Below are 22,087 nucleotides of genomic sequence, written 5' to 3' on the forward strand. Positions count from 1 at the left end.
AACTCCAATGTCAGGGACTCCGTTTGAAGACATAATTCCACTAACAACAGCCTCTAAATACTGTCGGACACACGGTTGCTCAGAAGTCTGATGATATGGCCAATGTCTGCTCTATGGTGTGTATTTGTGTGCACCATGGTGGATTAGATCTGCAGCCGGTGGGCATCTCAATAAACAACAGATCAACTGCAGCATTTACATAATTTCCCTGCAGCTTAGTGTCCACCTCTGAACCAGGTACACAGGTATTTGCTCTTTTTTGCTAGCTTTACTCCCTCCTCAGAATCAGGCCATTCATGTGCAAATAGTACAGTAAATACTAAAGTTGCATTAACCTATTTGTACAAACAGGGGCAACAGAACATGTTTAGGTTGTAGGGGGCACAATATAATTTTATTTCTAAATTGCTGAATGCCACCTCCACCTTTTAATATGCCCCATAGTCAATGAAATATGTTTTCCCCGTAGGCCCATTAATTATTTTACAAATAAAACAATTTTTTTTTTAAATCCTCCATTTCTTGTGCACAAACAGGAGAACATGGGAGTAAAAAACAGTGCTGGGGAAAATAGAAATTTATATTGTTTGGTCTAAATTTTATCTCCACCTATATTCAATTTGTATGGTAGAATTCAATACATTTAGAAGATACAAATGCACAAGTGATGTCAATTTACCTTGTCTGAGCACCACTCACAGTAAAGGGACAATATACAATACAGACTGCCTCCTGGTTACAGCCATAAATATGGAGAGCATTCTTATGACTGCCATACTACAGTATACAGAAAATACCTATTTACTGCCATAAAATGCAGACTGCACTCTAATGACAGCCATGCAATAGAGAGCATATTTGTGACCACCATAAAATACAGAGCACATTTCTTGACTGTTATAGAATACAGAGAGCATTTTAGAGACCACCAGACAATACAGACAAAGTTTTGGAGTCTACCATACAACACAAAGCATTTTTGAATCCACCATACACCACTGAGAGGTTTATGCAAAAATTAACCCTAGGGGTTACTTAGGGTAGACTAGATGGGCCAAGTTGTTCTAATCTGCTGCCAAAATCTGTGTTTCTGTGTTTCTATGTAATAAGCTGCGTGACTCCTACAAGAAGAGGTCTAATGTGCTTCATCTAAGGGCTCACTTTCCTGCCTTGCCAACCACCACTCCTTGCCACTTTATTTCCTCCAGACTAATCCATTCACAGCAGGGAAGTACAGAATGTAAATTATATTTTAGATATTATCCCTCCGGATGCCCACCCAATGCATTGTCTGGCACCGTCTCAAATGTTTGATGGGGGATGCCCCTTGCCCCCTTTTCTGATGACACAGTATTATAATGCATTAAAATGTCTTAGAATATTGTCTTGATAGTTATTAATTAATGTGAAAATTGCATTTTGAATTCAAAATGTAATAATTCTGAGCACTCTACATTTATTTACCCCTATAAAAAAAAAAATGAGTCTTTTTTCTTGCAGTAGTACGAATGTAAAGGTTAATTGTGCAATGCAAATACATTAGCAATCAGTGACTTCATGCAATATAGTCACAATGCTAAGGGTTTAAATAATATCAGTACATAATCAACCAATCAGAAGCAGCTAGATAGAAATGATCATCAATGTGTACTGATGTACACAGCCTGCCAGTACTAATAAGATATATGACTCCTAAAAAGCACATCTAAGGATGTTTCCACATCTAATTAAATGGGACCAGGGCTGGATTTAGAGTGGGGTGACAGGGTCGGTCATTCTGGGTCCCTGAGATACAGAGAGGTGCCCCAACACAGGGTCAGTCTGACCCTGCAATTTCAGAGAACAGATGCTCAGACAGACTGCATACAGCACAGAGCGACTCTCCAGTCCCCTCATCAGAATCACATGACACATTCATGCCGCTAATGAGGGGACTTGGGAGCTGCTCTGCGTCGTATGAAGACTGTGCATGCAGAACAGGGCCAGATGCATGCCAACACCATGGGAGGTGAGTGTCACGATCCTAGGCATGGCGATTCACCAGATACGCCAATCAGTGAATCCCTGCCACGTGACACTGTTACTGAATACCTGAGCGCGTTCATTAATTTCAACACGGCCACCAGCCAAAGTACAAACGTTTGGGGTATGACCCAAGGCAAACTTATGGCTTTTGCCTGTACCTAGAATTATTAATATTTTGGTAACGCCTCTTTCGGAGAGCTGGGTTGGATACACAACAGAAACCAGAGCTAAAATTAGATTATTTAAATTAAGTAAAACACTTCAAAGCTTATGTTACAGAAAAGAAAGTTACAAGAATATAATGATAAAAAGTCAAAGTCACGGAAAAAAAAATAGGGAGATAAAACCCACAGAACCTAACACATGCAGAGTGGAACGATGAGATGAAGTGAAGCCTCATCAGATATTATCGGGACATTACAGAGTCAGGATGCTTCTCCTGACTCGCTTCTTTGATAATGGACAACTTGCAGTCTGTGAGTGGTGTATTTAATAACTCAAACTGCCCTCTCTCCCAGCCCCCGCCTCGGGGTTCCTTAACCCTTTCCAGATCAGAGTTAATTGTGTAAACTCAACTGTAATATGGGGTCTCTTGGTCATATACGCAGGGGCTGGCTTATTACTTTTCCCATTCCTTTTGAAGCTGGGCAATCAGATTTATCAGTCATACTAAAGCACCATTATAGCTAGCTGAGGGAAGTTTTTATCGCCTTCCCTAGCCAGCATGTGTTTCTGGTCTCTCTGGTGACCCCCTGAGGTCAGTAAACAACCTGTTGGGAGATACACAAGCCAGTTGACAAAATACATTTCAGGCCTGACCTGCGTTTACTTTAAGATCTCAGTTCTGATAAGGGTTTCATTATACCCTCTTTTGAAGCTCTGTGTCTGTAACTAGATACTAGCCAAGCCAGTACTATTCCTCCATTTGTCCTGAGAAGACATTTACAACACATACAATAGATCACATACTTAATATAGTTTTTATGGATACATAGAGGGTGGAGATACAATATGTTTCCCTAAAGCCTTCTCTGCTTGATTATCACAGAGCTTGGCTTCCTTGACACATAGCAGAGTTCCTGTTAGAATAACCTTTTCACACAGGATTTATACATAACCACACAAAGGGCATTTGCAGAGATTGATCAAAACAGTATTATTTGCAGTTATGCACATTCTGGCATCAGAATGGCATCCAATTATGACAGTGAGTACTCAGGGGGTATGGGGAGGGGACAACAAGGTGATGCACTGTGTAGCACATGGAGTGGCACTGTGGCCATATCTGGGGAAGGGGCAAGAAAAAGGTCCATTTTATTAGAGGGGCCCTCACAGCTTTTTACCCCGGGCCCTCACAAGCCTTACTCCAGCCTGGTGTGACACTCATGTAAATATATGCCTACTACTAACGCTGCTTGTCCCTTTTTTGCTATAGAGGCAAAAAAAGAATGCACATAAATGATGCACACAACTCTAAATATGTGCAGATTTTTGCTGTGCATGTGCTGTTGCAAATGTGTATGTTACACAAAAAATGGTGTGCGTCCAACTAAAAATGAGCCCCTAATTGCAAATATACAGTACATATGTCTACTTCTGCATGCTATATTTGCAGCCTTATATCTTGACTCCACCACCATTTCACGTTGGCTCCCATTTCTGTTCCCTATTGAATGCATCCTCTAATGTCTTGTTTCTGAAGGAATGTATGTCCCTGTTTGTCATGCTTTCCTATTTGTTATCATCTCTGAATAGGTAAACAAACTATTATTTTGTACACCAGATCCAAGTGTAATTCTATTAAATTGGAGATTCATGTCAGCATCAGAAATGGTGATTTCTCTCTTGTTACTATACCTATTGTTATTAATCCATACAGAAACATGCTATATACTGTAGGTATCCAGTACACAGTTGCAATATGCTTATAATATTCTCCCACAGAGGAGACAATCAAGCATTCAAATATCATCTTAATCATTTTGTAAAAGAATCAAGTATTTTATGTTTTAAAATCCTTTTCACATTAAGAGACTAATCATTTCCCCCCTAATTATTAACAAGACTCAGTTACTACAAATATTAATCAAATGCCACATTAACATACTAATTAATATCAACTTAGAATTTTTCTTAGATAAAAAAAATTAAACCATACGTAGCACCTATATTTTATTTGCCCTTTAAAATTTGAATTACATGCATTTGTTAGTTTGGTTTCTGATATTAGCTACATTTTAACATTAATACTATATAAAATAGCTAGAACATTTTATTAAAACTACAAAAAATAATAATAAGAAAGCTAAACATGGTATATAATAATAATAATAATAATAATAATAATAATAATAATGATGATGATGATGATGATGATGATAATAATAATAATAATAATAATAATAATAATTTTATTTATATAGCGTTCTTTCTCCAACAGGACTCAAGTACATCAGTTTAAAAGGTTCATAGCATTTCATTGTAAGTTTTAAACACAGTTGAACACCATAAACTTGGTAAGAAAGGTCACATACTACACAAAGAACATTATTTTGACATGTCTGTCTTATAGTAAATAAATTTATCAAGGCATCTACTATAAAAGTGTTCAGTACAATTAAGTACAATTATAACAAAAATATAAAAAATACTATTTTGTCACAAGATACATAAAATGTTTCATATTTTTAGTAATTATATGAAAAATAAAGTTTATGTAGTTTTTCACTCACAAAGACATATACACATATAATTACAGTGTTCATTAAATATACTGTAACTGTTTTAAGTTAAATATTATTTATCATGATTCTAAACAACTGAAAATTACTTATAGTAATCACTGGCATTGGATATGTAAATTTATAGATCATGGAAAAGGAATCACATTATTTTATACGGTATTAATTTCATGAATTCAATTTCAGTGCGTATATGAAGAATACAGCTGAAGATATCATTTTAACACAAGAAGTACTATTTATCAATGGCAACAATAAAGAATAATAGCTAAAAATAATCATTTGTTTAATGTGATTTAATAAATAGTGTGGTTCATTTATAAGGATGGTGCAGAAGTGACCTTGCAGAAATGATGACACTTATTTACTATTAGTATACCCATGCAGCCAGTGGGCAAACAAGATGGAATTCTTATTAGTAATTATGGAGAGACTTAAGAATCTGAAAATATAATGTTTTATGTAATATTGTAGTGGCCAGTAGGCTAAGCTGGCATTTCACTTACTGTTCAACTGATGCTGCATGATCATACAAAATCAATAATGGTAGTTGTGTCCATCTGTTTTTCTAAATGAACTAAAAGGGTTGATAATCCAAGTCGAAGATCTTAAACCAAGTGCAAAAGAGATCGTTTTTTCTGACTGATGCAAAGATGTTGGTAAGCAAGTTTTTAATGGGACAGTTGTTTACGCAGCATGTGCATGCATTATTAATAGCATGCTAATGTGTTAAAATAGACATAAAAATAATATACTGCACATAACACACAACCAGTGTTAAAACACTTTAAACTAGCACATCGGAGTTGTAAAGTTCAAAGAGTAAGCATGTACATAATAAAAGTCCAGCTGCTAAATTCTATGGGGCACATTTATGCATTTTCTAGAAGTGTGCTCAAGCCCATGCATAGGCATTCTGGTGCACCAGTGGCAGTACAGAGCATAGAAATAATATGACATTCCATATACTGTAGCAAATTACGAAGAGGCAGGAAAGCCAGGGTTTACAAATATATCAGTCAATGGATTTATCATTCCAATCTGACCATATACCCAGTTAGACATATTTTCACAAATTATCACTTTTGCTAAACAATCACCTTTGCATATACTGTTGGAAATCGTAAAACATATACCTATGTTACACCAAGACAAATATCAACACTGCATCAAAATGATCAAACTTTCAGTGCAATTTACTGAGTGACATCCTGCCAATTGTAATCCTTTGCCACTTTGGTTCTATGTATACTATGAGACTCAGTATTATATTAAAATATAGAAATACAGTTTATTGGTGCATGTAAATTATATTAGCAAAACAGCATGGAATCAATACTCTACTTATATGTGAAAGTTCTTCAGTATGTCCCTCATATCTTCAGTCATCTGAGGTGACCCATCATTGACTGATGCTCAGAATCAATGGTCATTGCAGATGCACGAAGCACAAATATGTCGCATGGCTTAGCTGAATCCCACTTAAATACAGAGAAGTCCTCCTTCATATACAGGTTGAGTATCCCTTATCCAAAATGCTTGGGACCAGAGGTATTTTGGATATGGGATTTTTCCGTATTTTGGAATAATTGCATACCATAATGAGATATCATGGTGATGGAACCTAAATCTAAGCACAGAATGCATTTATGTTACATATACACCTTATACACACAGCCTGAAGGTCATTTTAGCCAATATTTTTTATAACTTTGTGCATTAAACAAAGTGTGTCTACATTCACACAATTCATTTATGTTTCACATACACCTTATACACACAGCCTGAAGGTCATTTAATACAATATTTTTAATACCTTTGTGTATTAAACAAAGTTTGTGTACATTGAGCCATCAAAAACAAAGGTTTCCCTATCTCACTCTCAGTCGAAAATGTCCGTATTTCGGAATATTCCGTATTTCAGAATATTTGGATATGGGATACTCAACCTGTACTGTATTTTTTTCCATTGGAGCTTCTCTGTGTAATCTGCTTCTAACTGGTATTTGGACCAAAATGCTCAGTGACCATACTCTGTGTTACAGACAACACAATGACTCTTGTCCTATCTTCAAGGTCTGTTGGCAATTCTGTTACAAAAAACAACATCTGCATAATGACTCCTCAAAGTATTTGTAAAACTCCTGTGGGCCTCACACAAAAAATCTAAGTGTCATGCAGAAAATCTTATCTATCATTTTAATCCTCTGGTGAAATGCATAATGTCCGGGATGTTCACAAATTTGCATCTGAAGATGAAGAACCTGGCTTTGCCACTCCCAGTAAATGTCGGCTACATGTCTGAATTATATTAAGTGCACTGATCTCCCCTCTTTCTCTATGATACAAAGGGCCGGATTCAAATGATATCGCACCTGCTAAAGTGACGGGAGATAGAGGGGTGATATGCAAATGTGCCCCGTTATTGCGCTGATCGCACTTATTACAGTCTGGTTTAGGCGCGTCAAGCACCTAAACCTCACTAAAGTAATGGGCACGATCATGAAGAGAGCCGTTTGGGTGCTCAAATGGGTATCTTCACACGCTTTTCAGTTCGCTACCTCTGGGGGTAGCGAGCTGAAATGAGTTGTCGCGCCCGTCGGCAGTAACATTAGAATACCGCCGGCTGGCATGATATGGGGTGGGAGGGGGGACTGAAGATTTGAATAATATCATAGAATTTACAATCCTGTTGATCCCTTATTCAAATATGCTAGTTGCCTTGTCTAATAGCACTGAAATTAGATTGCTAAATTAGATTGCTAAATTAGATGTTTTACTATGCGCTCTATACTTATTATTAACAGCCATAGTTATAGAATTTTACGTCTCACTATGCTGTCCATACCGCAATTTATGTCACCTGCCCCTAGTGAAGCTAAAAATGATGCTATATAAATGTTGGTCCACAAATATGTTGGCTTTTCCTGAACTTTATTCTTACCTGGGGTGTTTTCTTCTGACCATAAAGTCAAAGTACTGTAATCAACTCACTGGAGGGACATGCCTGCATATTAGGGTGATCATTTTATCTTCAGGCCATCAAAAGTCCCATAAAGTTGTCTTTGTAATACCATATGTCAGGGAAATCACAATTTCTCCTGTGATCTGACCTCAGAGTTGTGTATTGTCAAAAGTATAAATTATATGTGGCTGGGGAACCTGACATGATGTTGTAAAAGGGGATTGTATTTCTACATCAAAAGCAGATATTGCCAAGCTCTGGACATTGAGGTCTGATAAGCCCTATTAGTTGTTACGTCAACAGGGGGGCTCTGTAAACAGACCAGGGAAGTGTGACCAATGCCCCCTGCCTGAAAAGGAATGCAGGAATTATATTTCCTGACTAGCATCATAAACCTCTGGAACTTTAATACACAACTCCATCCTTAAAAAGATGTGACACACAGATCACAGGCCTAATATGGATATTACAAGAGGAGTGACCTTCCACTGCTGGATATGAATGGGCCCAGCAGAGTAAGGGTTATCCTTTCCAAGAGGTGGGGGCTGATGTGCTGAGGTGTTGAGGGGTCTATAACTACGTGACTCACTGATAGATCCTTGTTCATTCTGATCGAAGTGGCTGCCCTGCCTGAATGGATGTCTATTTTCTTTGTGAAGCTTCCTTACACAGATCTTAATGCACTATGTAAGAGTAATTAGGTTCTGATTTTCTTTATTCCCTCTTTGTTTATTGAGACTTCTAGTAACCTGTATATCTTTTCTAAAACTCCTTATATTCTTTGTAATCTTTTTACCCTTGCTAACCCGAAGATATTTCTTCATTATAATAAAAATAATTAGATCTGACTGCTGTGTTCTTGAACCCAAGTCAAGCCAAGTGAAGTACATGTTACCTATTATTGCATGAGATATTGAGATTTGTGGTTACAGCTACAGCTTAAGATGCCTGCAATGTCCGTAATACGTTGAAAAGTCTTTGCTGGTGGCAGCGTAGATTCGCACGGCGCTGGCGCAACTCTCGGATGGGTGTATCTGGAGAGAGGGGCGGCCGGGGTCCGTGACACCGTACACTGCCTATCCATATTTACATATTTCTATAATTATACTGACCTAGGAGAAGGTGCTGCTCAGTGTTGCAATAGCTATGATACAGGAAACAGCAGAATTTGTACATAGGCTTGAGATGCAGATATGTGTCATCTGCAGTATAGGTGGAGATAGGGCTGTTGAGAGAATAATGGGTACTGGGTGCCATGACCAAATCCAGGAGGCATGTCCAGTCTTCTTCTGGAAAAATAACAATTGAAAAATACTGTGCACAGCACCACAAAGAGGGACATTTGTTCCCCACAGCAACTGCCTCAGGCCTTCACTGGGCCCCTCAAACAGGCATGGGCATGAGTAAACAGTACCCACCATCCCCTCTTAGTGCCCTGGGTGGAGCTCCAGCAGACTATGGGCACTGGTAACAGGCTGAATGTGAAGCAAAGTACTATGGTGTATGGATTACCATCAAAGGGTTAACCACTGAAGGTCTCAGTTGATGGTGCCATCAGTACTTAGCATTGATGGCATGAAACCAATGCTGGGAAACCATTATTGGTTTTACCCATTAATGGACATCCCTGCTTTGTAACACAGTGGTGGCTGGGCCAAACAGGGCAGTGTTTAGGGCTGAGCATCTCAACAAGGAAGATCTGAGCTCCATACCCCCTCCGCCAGGGCAAGAAAAAAAGCATTGCTGTCTCATCCATCAATGGAGGAGAACCGTGAGATCTCCTCTTTTGATTGTGAAACCATAGGCCATCAGTGGCAAACCATCTATAGTTGCTAACTATTGATGGCCAATGGCAATCGCTACTGTGGAGATCACAGTGCAGGCTAATACAAAGAATCATGGGATCTGTTTAAGCAGCAGCAGAGTGCTGCAGTAATTGTGGTACAAGCTGAGAATCAGGACGTTTCAGGAGGTAAGATAGGTATAAAAACAGTAGCAAGGCATCCTAAAGATAGAATATCCAAACAAAATATGCATTTAGGTTTGCCAGAGATCAATGTGGTTAAAGGAAGCTGGGTATGAAACAAGACAGGTCAGCAAGTATCAGAAAACAAGAACCAAAGTTGTTGCAAAGCCACAGCAGATATTATGTAGAGACTACTCAGTAACAGAAGGCCTGATTCAGAGGTGAATATAATGCTGTTATTGCCCAGTGAGCAATTTTGCTGTACTGCGCATGCATCAGAGTCACATTGTGCATTGATTGATTAGCAGACTAACTGAGCGTTTATTCCAAAGTAGTAAAAAACATAGGCAGTGAGCATTTGTTGAAGGTAGCAGAGGGGTAGCGAGTCAAATACAGAAATGTTGCGATTGTTTCGGGGGCTTGTCTCAGCCTGCGACTGTATCTTTGTATGCGATTGTAGAGGCTCCTGCAGCTTACTTGTGATGGACATTCTGAGCAACCACAGGGTGGTTCAGAGGTCCAATGGTGTGACTGATGGTACTTCTTTGCAGGCAAGCGGTGGGTCAGAGATGCCATCAGTGGGCATTTTTGTACAAATGCATGTGTCTGCAGCATTAGCATATTTTTGTAGATCTGCTGTGTACTGGATCTGCAGTAGTGTCGCCATTTGTGTTGACCACTTAATAAGGCCCAGAGCAGTGAAAGTGAGCCAGATAGTTCTCTAAATAATCTAATTATTGAGATCCAATAAACTGTGGAAACTACTGTTTTTCTAATTCTAATGCGTTATCAACCTGCGACACATATTCACAGTGAACAACAGATTAACTACTTTTCAATAACAACCGTATATGCAAATTTATCACCCCCCAACTTTCACTCTGTGAACACTATGCAACCCATTTGCAGAAAGGAACATATGTAAGATCAAGTTTTCATCCATAATCAGGATCACAAAGATCTTCCGTGGGACAATTGTGAGTTCACCTTCTCATCTACAAACACTTAAAAAACGAACAGAATTACTATTGCTTCTTAACCCTCTCACAATCCTTTCATTTCTTAAAGCCCAAATACATTTCTGCACCCATTTTATCTACGCTTTTGACTCATTTCATACTAAATCTACACCCATTGAGCCTACACTGCTTTTCTCACCTGCATTTTTGCAATTCTTCTGCTGATTCCCTCACAGTCTCCTCTCCTACTTCCACTTTCCCTCAACCTATTTACCTACTTAACACTATGTCAAGGCTTCCTTATACTCCCCACATCACTCAGTGTCTACCTAATAATGTATCTTTATCCTTCCACCCTAGTCTCCTACACCTCCTCCTCTGTCTCCCCTCCATCCCTCTGTTTCCTCCCCCCTCCTTTCCTGTTACCCCACTTTCATTCACCTCTGCCCCAAGGTCCTGCTTCCCCACAACTCAGCCCTGCTCCCTCTCTCCCTTCCCTGTCACCTCCCCACACCCCCATCCACATCACACTGACCTCCCTCCCTGCCCACCTCCTGCAGTTTCCCCTCCTAGCTCAGGCACCCGTACCATCACTACTCTCTCATCATCCCTGCCCTCAAAGTTAATCTCACCTCATCGCTACAGCAACCCTGATAATCTCATTTACATCTCTCCCACAAACTCATACCCCTTATCCTGTGCCCTCTGGAATGCCAGATCTGTTTGTAACAAACTGGTCCCCACTCATGACCTTTTCATTTCCAACTCTCTACACCTACTAGCCATTACTGAAACTTGGATTACGCCCTCTGACACTACTTCTCCTGCTGCTCTCTCTGCTGAGGGCCTCACATTCACACACGCACCCCGACCTGGGGGTCGCCATGGGGGTGGTGTTGGGGTCCTTTTACCTTCTAGTTACTCCTACCAACTCATACCACCAGAACCATCCCTTACATTCGCTACATTTGAGATCCATGCCATACACCTCTTCCAACCAGTCCATCTTAGAGTAGCTGTCATTTACCGCCCCCCTGACACTGCTTCCAAATTCATTGACAACTTTGCTTACTGGCTTCCTCACTTCCTCTCTTCTGACATTCCCTCCATTATCCTAGGCGATTTCAACATCCCTATTGACATCCTCACACAATCCCCTGCCTCTAAACTCCTTAACCTCACCTCTTCACTTGGTCTCTCCCAGTGGACCTCCTCACCCTCCCATGTGAATTGGAGCTCACTGGATCTGGTCTTCACTCACCGCTGTGATATTTCTGATTTTTCCAACTCCCCATTTCCCCTCTTTGACCACCACCTGCTCTCCTTTAACCTATCTCTCTTGACTTCCCCATCTCTACCTCCTAAGGCTACCATCACTTGCGTAACATTGAAGCTATTGATGCCACATTCCTTTCCTCCCTGTTTGACTCACTTCTCTCTCCTATTCTCTCTCTCATACCCTGAACAAGCCACTTCCACATACAATGCATCCCTTACTTCTGCTCTTGACTCTGTTACTCCACCAACCACTATTCACCCTCACAAATTAACACCTCAACCCTTGCACACCAAATGCAGCAGATATCTGCAAAAATGCTTACGTACTGCTGAGCGACACTGGAGGAAATCACGCTCTAAGGCAGACTTCCTCCATTTCAAACTTATGCTCTCATCCTTCAGTGCTGCCCTTTCTCTTGCTAAACAGTCATACTTCAAGAACCTCATCTCCTCCCAGTCTTCCAACCCCCGGCGCCTCTTTTCCACTCTCAACTCACTCCTATGCCCACCTCCACCTCGTCTCCCTTCCTCACTCTCTGCTCTTGACTTTGCCACTTACTTCACATTCAAAATTGACTCCATATGTCAGGACATCACATCACACCAGACCATCAGTAACCAGCCTTCTCCCATCCCTTACCAACCCTCCCCATCCCTCGCACCTACTCTAACATCTTTCTCCCATGCATCTGGAGAGGAAGTCATGGCCGTCATTCGTTCCTGTTCCCTCACCACCTCCCCACTTGACCCTATCCCCTCCCGCCTCCTCCACTACCTCTCTCCTTCTGCTTGTTCCCATCTTTCCCACCTTCTCAATCTTTCCCTCTCATCAGGCACGGTCCCCTCTGTCTTCAAGCATGCACTCATCTCCCCTATTCTTAAAAAACCTACCTTTGATCCAAACACTCTCTCCAACTACTGATCCATCTCTCCTCCCTTTTGCCTCCAAACTCCTTGAGCGTATTGTCTACAACTGCCTTACTTCCTTTCTTTCCTCACACTCACTGCTTGACCCATTCCAGTCTGGCTTCCGTCCTCTCCACTCCACTGAAACTGCCCTTACAAAAGTATGCAATGACCTCCTTGCTGCTAAATCTAAGGGACACTACTCTCTACTTATTCTACTTGATCTCTCTGCTGCTTTTGACACTGTGGACCACCCTCTCCTACTGCAAATCCTTCACTCCATTGGTCTGCATGACACTGTCAGCATCCGGAGTCTTACCGGTACATTAGGGCCGCGGGGCTGGCTTCTCTGGCGGTGTGCGGGCAATGGCGGTGGTTGGTTGCTGTGCCGGGTCCGTGGGCAGCAGCGGCGGCAGTGAGGGGGTCTGCTCGTGGCGGCGGGACGCCGCTACAGCGGGTCGCTCATGCTGAGCCATTGCTAGAAGACCAGAGGCAGTGAGCAATGTGGCTTTGCAGAAAGGTCTGCATTACTGGGTGCCGCCATGTTGGAGACCTAGTTCTAAGCATAGTTCCTGTTTCCTGTTTCTTCCAGCCAATCCCGGGGAAGATCTCCCTATTAAAGGGGGATGGTTTAGGACAGGGACGCCAGTGCTTCAAGTTACAACCCTGTTGTAGATGCTTTAGCCTGTGCTTCCAGGATCCTTGTCGTATTCTGGTTACTCCTGATCCTGCTTGGTCGGTTCTCTGTTGCTGCTGCAGTCCTGCCGTTCCTAACCTGCTACTGCCTGTGGAAGTGCTCCTGGAAAACCCGGTCCAGTAAGACTCTTTGGGCACAGTCGGCCCCGGGTCTTCTGCCTCGTCTTACAAGCCACACTCCACAGATCTACATCACCAGCCACGTCTTTGTACCACCGACCACAACTGGCAGATTGTTATCTTCAGCCTCATCCTCCAAACCACAGTCCACAGTCCTTGTCTCCAGCCACGTCTTCAACTACCATCCATAGTTCCACAGTTCATTATCTACAGTCTCGTCTTTCAAATCACAGTCCACAGTTCTTTGCCTCCAGCCACGTCTTTTAACCACTATCCACAGTTCCGCAGTTCATTATTCACAACCTCGTCTTTCAAGCCACAACCTGCAATTCTTTATCCGCAACTACGTTCTTTAACCATCGTGCTCCAGCCACAGTTCTCTACCTCAGCCCTGTACATAATAAATACTATTCATTGACTCTCAACCCCGCCTACGTTCTTCATTGCTCCGTGTCCCATGCGAAGGAACTATATACAACCCCCTTATCTTGTTCACCCACAGCCAACTACCTCCTCGGGCAAGTCTCAGCTGCCGGATCTTCAAACTTTGCTAGACGTGACAGTAAGCACTGGCCCAATGGATTCGACGGGTGATCAGGCCTCAGGAGGGGATTCAACTGCAGATATCTGGTCTCGCTTAAGTAAGCAGAAGGCCACACAATCTCAAATTGTGCAGTTCATGCAGAATATGTCTGAACGTCTCGACTCTCTCTGTGTTGCCATGACGGCCCCTCAAGTATCTACAGCTGCTCCCACATTAGCACCCCCGGTCCCGCCTCCACCTGTACCAGTACCACTTCCGCGGTTGCATTTGCCATCTCCCAGTAAGTTCGATGGGAATCCAAAACAATGCCAAAAGTTTCTTAACCAGTGCAAAATCCAGTTCGAACTACAAACGGCCAACTTCCCATCAGCACGAACCAAAGTAGCTTATATAATTTCTTTACCTACCGGGCAAGTGTTGGAATGGGCTTCACCCTTGTGGGAGAGGATGGACCCTATCCTGTCTAACTATTCAGAATTCGTGGCCACCTTTCTAAGAATCTTCGATAAACTGTGCAGGACTTCTGCCGCCTCATTGGAGATCATGCGCCTGCGTCAAGGCACGCATATGGTCAGTCAGTACGTGATCAAGTTTCATACTCTCTCCTCAGGACTGAACTGGAACGAGGAAGCTCTCATTGCAGCTTTCTGGAGCGGTCTTTCCGAAAAGATCAAAGATGACCTCGCAACTCAGGACGTACCTGATAGGTTGGATAAATTAATTTCTTTATGCAATAAATTAGACCTGAGGTACAGAGAACGCTGTATGGAGAGGTCGCCCTAAGTCTAGAGTTCTTCCACCAACACCATCATCACCAACTGCGGAAGAACCCATGCAGATCAATCGCTCCCGCCTCTCCAACAAAGAACGTCAGAGACGGCGACAAGGGAACCTCTGCTTGTGTTGTGGTGCATCTGATCACTTTGTCAAAACTTGCAATCTACGTCCGGGAAACGCCCGCTCCTAGCTTGTGCTGGAGAGGTCAAGCTAGGAGAATCCTCAGAATTACATACCAAAAAAGAGTCTGTCTTGTTAACCCAATTGGACCTCCCTTCTTTTTCTCTTCTCATCCATTCACTACTCGACTCCGGAGCCGACGAAAGCTTCATTACATCAGCTCTGGTCAAACGATCTGGAATACAAACGGCTCCTTTGGATCGTACCATTTCTGTTACTGCAGTGGATGGAAGTTATATCCCTGAGGGTATTATATCCTTTCGTACTATTCCTCTCAAGATGAAGGTCGGAGTTCTTCATTCAGAAAAAATCTCTTTACTTGTAATTCCTAAAGCCTCTCATGAACTGATCCTAAGCTTTCCATGGTTAATCAGACACAATCCCCACATTGACTGGCAGACTATGGATGTTCTCTCTTGGGGACAAGACTGCTTCCAGAACTGTTTACCTTCAGTAAGACCTCTCTGTTCTTCCAGTCCTTCCAGCCTTCCTGTGGAATACCAAGCCTTTCAAGATGTTTTCAGTAAGAGTGGGGAGGACACTTTGCCCCCGCATCGTACTTGGGATTGTCCTATTGAGCTAGTACCTGGTAAGACTCCTCCCCGAGGCTGAATCTACCCTCTCTCTCTTCCTGAGACACAGGCCATGTCGGAGTATATTCGGGAGAACTTGGATAAAGGGTTCATCAGGCCTTCCATCTCCGGCCGGGGCGGGTTTTTTCTTCGTCAAAAAGAAGGATGGGGGTTTGCGGCCCTGTATTGACTATAGAGGTCTCAATGACATAACAATTAAGAACTGATATCTGTTACCCCTGATTCCAGAACTGTTCGACCGTGTTAAAGGAGCTACTGTATTTACTAAGCTGGACTTACGGGGGGCCTACAATCTTATACGTATTCGCCCAGGTGACGAATGGAAGACGACATTTAATACCCACGACGGCCATTACGAATACCTGGTAATGCCTTTTGGCCTATGTAACGCCCCAGCCATCTTTCAAGAGTTCGTTAACGAAATCTTCAGAGACCTCCTCTATGACTGCTTGGTAGTGTACCTGGATGACATCCTCATTTTTTCTAGGGATCTGAAGACCCATCGGGAACAAGTCAAAGAAGTGCTAACTCGTTTATGACGGAATCAATTATTCTGTAAATTAGAGAAGTGCACCTTCGAAGTACCCACGATTCCATTCCTCGGTTACATTCTTTCAGGGCAGAGGTTACAGATGGACCCCACTAAAGTCCCGGCGATTCAGGATTGGGCACTTCCAGCTACCCTTAAAGGAGTTCAACGTTTCCTGGGGTTCGCTAACTTCTACCGAAGATTCATTCAAAATTATTCTTCTGTCATAGCTCCCATAACCGCATTAACTAGGAAAGGAGCCGATCCTGCCAAGTGGTCTCCGGAGGCTTTGGAAGCCTTTTCGTCTTTAAAGGAGGCCTTCATGACCACTCCAGTTCTTCGACAACCTGATCTCAGCTGTCCGTTCTTGGTGGAGGTTGAGGCCTCTGCTATAGGAGTAGGAGCAGTATTATCCCAGCTCTTCGAGGACAAGAAGGTCCATCTTTGTGCATTCTTCTAGTGAAGATTTCCCCCCGCTGAACAGAATTATGCTATTGGGGAACAGGAATTACTGGCGATTAAGTTGGCCTTTGAGGAGTGGAGGTATTTGTTGGAGGGAGCTCAGCATCCAATCTCGGTAACCACGGATCACAAGAACCTCCTGTATCTACAGTCAGCCCGATGTCTCAACCCACGCCAAGCAAGATGGGCACTCTTCTTTACCCGTTTTAACTTTAAACTTAGTTACCGACCAGGTTCCCTCACTAAAAAGGCAGATGCATTATCTCGCTCCCTAAATTCTGAAGAACCCTCTGACCGTTCAAAAGAGCAATTCATCCTGAAATCCACCTCTTTTTCAGTAACTAATACCTCTCCACTTCCTCCTCCAGGAAAGATCTTTGTTGCACCATATCTTCACAAAAAACTTCTTACATGGGCTCATTCCTCTTCCTTCATGGGCCGTGCAGGCGGTCATAAAACACTCAAATTCATTCAGCGCTCCTACTGTGGCCTCATCTCAGGACTGACGTTCAGGAATTCGTGGCTGCCTGTCCAAAATGTGCCCAGCATAAGAGTCCCAAAGATCCTCCAGCCGGGTTACTCCATCCGTTACCTGTGCCACTAAGACCATGGATGCATATTTCTATGGACTTTATTACTGATTTACCTATGTCTGGTGGACGGAACACCGCATGAGTCATAGTTGACCGATTCTCAAAAATGGCACACTTCGTTCCTCTGGCTAATCTTCCATCAGCATCCCAGTTGGAAAAATTATTTATAGCAGAGATCTTTCGACTTCATGGTCTACCGCAGAAAATCATATCTGATAGAGGTCCTCAGTTTGTGGCCAAGTTTTGGAGATCCCTATGTTCTGCTCTTGGTGTGAAATTGAACTTCTCCTCAGGATATCATCCCCAAACGGATGGTCGAACAGAGAGAGTGAACCAGGATCTGGAGACTTTTCTGCGTTTATTCATGTCCTCCTCACAGGACGACTGGCTGGACTTCCTCCCATTCGCAGAATTTGCCCATAACAATCTCTATCACTCTGCCACAAAATCTTCTCCTTTCTTCATTAATTATGGTTACCATCCTAGAGTTCCTGACTTCTAACCTCTGCCTACGCTCGAGGTTCCTGCCGCAGGGTCAACACTTCGACAATTTACTGAAACCTGGAAACAAATTCACAAAGCCTTGCTCAAGACATCCAAGAGGTTTAAGACCTATGCAGATCTGAAGCAAAAAGCTGTACCAAGCCTTAAGGTAGGAGATCGGGTTTGGGTTTCCACACGTAACCTAAGATTAAAGGTTCCTACGAAAAAGTTTGCTCCCAGATTTATTGGGCCCTACCCAATCGAAAAAGTTTTGAATACTGTGGCTTATAAAGTGAAATTACCTCCGCAGTTAAGAATCCCTAATGAATTTCATATTTCTCTCTTAAAACCTTCGGTACTTAATCGATTCAGAGCTGCTTTGCCTAAATCACTCAAGATCCAATCAGCACAAGGAGACGAATTTGAGATTCACAAGATCCTTGATTCTCGCAGACGTTATGGTCGCCTCCAGTACCTTGTTGATTGGAAGGGATATGGACCAGAGGAGAGATCTTGGGTAGAAGTAGAAGATGTCCATGCACCAAGACTTCTTCGGAAATTTCATGCCAAGTTCCCTACTATACCATATAGGTGTCCGGAGTCCACCCGCAAAGGGGGGGTACTGTCAGCGTCCGGAGTCTTACCGGTACGCTGGGGCTGTGGGGTTGGCTTCTCTGGCGGTGTGCGGGCAGCGGCGGAGGTGGGCTGCTGCGCCAGGTCCATGGGCAGCAGTGGTGGCGGTGAGGGGGTCCGCTTATGGCGGCGGGACGCCGCTACAGTGGGTCGCTCATGCTGAGCCATTGCTAGGAGACCAGAGGCAGTGAGCAATGTGGCTTTGCAGAAAGGTCTGCATTACTGGGTGCCGCCATGTTGGAGACCTAGTTCTAAGCATAGTTCCTGTTTCCTGTTTCTTCCAGCCAATCCAGGGGAAGCTCTCCCTATAAAAGGGGGATGGTTTAAGACAGGGATGCCAGTGCTTCAAGTTACAACCCTGTTGTAGGTGCTTTAGCCTGTGCTCCCAGGATCCTTGTCATATTCTGGTTACTCCTGATCCTGCTTGGTCGGTTCTCTGTTGCTGCTGCAGTCCTGCCGTTCCTAACCTGCTACTGCCTGTGGAAGCGCTCCTGGAAAACCCGGTCCAGTAAGACTCTTTGGGCACAGTCAGCCCCAGGTCTTCTGCCTCATCTTACAAGCCACACTCCACAGATCTACGTCACCAGCCACGTCTTTGTTCCACCGACCACAACCTGCAGATTGTTATCTTCAGCCTCATCCTCCAAACCACAGTCCACAGTCCTTGTCTCCAGCCACGTCTTCAACTACCATCCACAGTTCCACAGTTCATTATCTACAGTCTTGTCTTTCAAATCACAGTCCACAGTTCTTTGCCTCCAGCCACGTCTTTTAACCACTATCCACAGTTCCGCAGTTCATTATTCACAACCTCGCCTGACAAGCCACAACCTGCAGTTCTTTGTCTGCAACTACATTCTTTAACCATTGTGCTCCAGCCACAGTTCTCTACCTCAGCCCTGTACATAATAAATACTATTCATTGACTCTCAACCCCGCTTACATACTTAATTGCTCCATGTCTCATGCGAAGCAACTATATCCAACCCCCTCATCTTGTTCACCCACAGCCAACTACCTCCTCAGGCAAGTCTCAGCTGCCGAATCCTCAAACTTTGCTAGACGCGACAGACATTGCCCTCTCTTGGCTGTCCTCCAACCTTTCTGACTGTTCATTCTCTGTCTCCTCTCAAGACTCCACCTCCCCCTCACTTCCACTAACTGTAGGGGTACCCCAAGGTTCTGTTCTTGGTCCTCTTCTCTTCTCTCTCTATACGTCCTCACTAGGTAAGCTCATTAGTTCTTTTGGTTTCCAATATCATCTCTATGCTGATGACACCCAAATCTATCTTTCCTCTCCAGACCTCTCCCCTGCTCTCCTCACTCGTATCTCCAACTGTTTCTCTGCTTCCTCTTCCTGGATGTCCCAGCGCTTTCTTAAACTTAACATGTCTAAGACTGAGCTGATCTTCTTCCCTCCCTCCTGAATAACCTCACCTCCTACAATCTCATTATCTATTGATGGCACTACTATCTCCTCTAGCCCCCAAGTGCGCTGTCTTGGAGTAATCCTTGATTCCTCCCTCTCCTTCAAACCACACATTCAGCACCTCTCACAAACCTGCCATTTTCATCTAAAAAATATTTCCAGGATCAGACCCTTTCTGACCCAGGATGCTACTAAGACTCTTATCCACTCACTGGTCATCTCCAGACTGGACTACTGTAATCTCCTCCTGACTGGCAATCCTGACAAATACCTCTCTCCACTCCAATCTATCCTCAATGCTGCTGCCCATCTCATCTTCCTCACCAAACGCACTACGTCCACCTCTCCTCTCTTACTAGACCTTCACTGGCTCCCCTTCCCTTTCAGAATCCATTTCAAGCTTCTCACACTCGCTTACAAAGCCCTCACCCACTCCTCTCCCATCTACATCTCTGACCTTATCTCTCTTTACACTCCCACCTGTCCTCTTCGCTCTGCTAATGCATGCCGACTCTCCTGCCTACGGATTACGTCTTCCCACTCCTACCTCCAAGATTTTTCACGTGCTGCACCACTTCTCTGGAATTCCCTACCTCTCCCCCTCAGACTCTCCACCTCTCTACAAAACTTCAAACGGGCTCTCAAGACCCACTTATTCACCAAACCCAGCCAAATCTCATCCTAACCCTCTGTTCTATGCTCTCTATGTACCCCATCTGTGTCACCCCTGTCTGTTTACCCCTCCCCTTTAGAATGTATGCTCTCATGAGCAGGGCCCTCTTCCCTCATGTGCTTATCCTTTCTTACTGTAATAATCTTCAACTGCACCAAATCCAGCAGTCTTCTGCCACCTGATACTTATTCCAGTGTCATCTGCTGATGTAGCTATGTTTATTTACCCTGTACTTGTCCTATATTGTCATCAACTGTAAGTTGCTGTTTTCCTGTTTGATTATTTGTTTATGTACTCTGTAATTGGGTGCTGCGGAACCCTTGTGGCGCCATATAAATAAAGGATAATAATAAATAATAATAATAATAACATGGAGCCTGATAGGAAATATCTAATTTTCTATTTAAAGCCGGTATAATGAAAATAGCATATTTTAACGTCATGCAACTATCTACTAAATGCAAACTGAAGGAATACTATTTAAGCATACATATGCCACTGTTTCCAAAAATCCTCCCACAATTTGCTCTGCTTAGGTTGATAGGAAGCAGTAGAATTATACTTTAGAAAGAAACCCCTAATAGGAAAGATAAATGTAAAATTCATCTAATTAATTTACTGTTTGTAAGGCAGGGAGTGAATTGACCTTCATGAATAACATTTGAATATTTCCTTTCTGATAGGATAATAGATAGTAAGTAGTAACATAGTTAATGAGTCTGGAAAAAGACAAAATGTCCATTAAGTTCAACCTGTATTATATTTCGTACACTAATCTGTATGTAATTATAGTTTAACTGTAGTGACCCAAATGAAGTTATGTTTTTAAGTCTAAATAACTACTATAATTCATGCTTCTACAAATACTGTTTCCCCTAATACTATATCCTTGAATATTTCTTTCAGATAGGAATTTGTCTAATTCATTTTTGGACATATTGACTGAGTCCACCATTACTACCTCCTCTAGCAAAGAAATCTAAATTTCCACTGCCCTTACTGTGAAGAACCATTTCCTTCATTGTGTATTCAATTTTCTCTCCTCTAACCTTAGAGGAAGTCCGCGTGTCCTGTGTAGAGGTTTTTCAATAAACAATCACTTGATAGATCCTTGTATTGTCCCTTTATATATTTGTAAATATGAATAATGTCCCCTCTTACCCACCTCTTTTCGAGTGTAAACATATCTAACCTACAGTAGTAAGCCTTTCCTCATAATCCAGTGCCTCTAACCCCTTGATCAATTTGGTGGCTCATCTCTGAGCCCTTTCAAGTTTCAAGATAACTTTTTTATAATGTGGTGCTTAGAACTGTACACAATATTCAAGGTGTGGACGTACCAATGATTTATACAGTGGCAGGGATTACACTCTCATCCCTTGTCTCAATTCCCCATTTTATGCATGCTAACACCTTATTTGCTTTTGTTGCTGCACTTTGACATTGGGTACTGCTACTAAGTCTATTATCAATGAGCACCCCGAAAACCTTTATCAACTATCGTTTCCCCTACATTTTTGCCATGTAATTTATAG

The 22,087-nt window shown here is 42.8% G+C and overlaps 1 protein-coding gene across 10 annotated transcripts in view; it reads left to right on the plus strand.

Annotated features, from left to right (window-relative positions):
* The window catches only part of KCNC2 (potassium voltage-gated channel subfamily C member 2), a 417,946-nt gene that overhangs the window by 361,903 nt on the left and 33,956 nt on the right, over positions 1-22,087 (plus strand). The window contains exon 4 of one of the 10 annotated variants that reach the window (XM_063927452.1): positions 5,351-5,425. The exons of the other annotated variants lie outside the window; for them this stretch is intronic. Coding sequence (XP_063783522.1) covers positions 5,351-5,412 — 62 coding nt within the window. The 3' untranslated portion in view covers positions 5,413-5,425. The remainder of the gene's footprint in view (positions 1-5,350; positions 5,426-22,087) is intronic. 10 annotated transcript variants of the gene reach the window in all.

This window comes from Pseudophryne corroboree, chromosome 6 (genome assembly GCF_028390025.1).
Source record: "Pseudophryne corroboree isolate aPseCor3 chromosome 6, aPseCor3.hap2, whole genome shotgun sequence".
Taxonomy (NCBI): Eukaryota; Metazoa; Chordata; class Amphibia; order Anura; family Myobatrachidae; genus Pseudophryne; species Pseudophryne corroboree.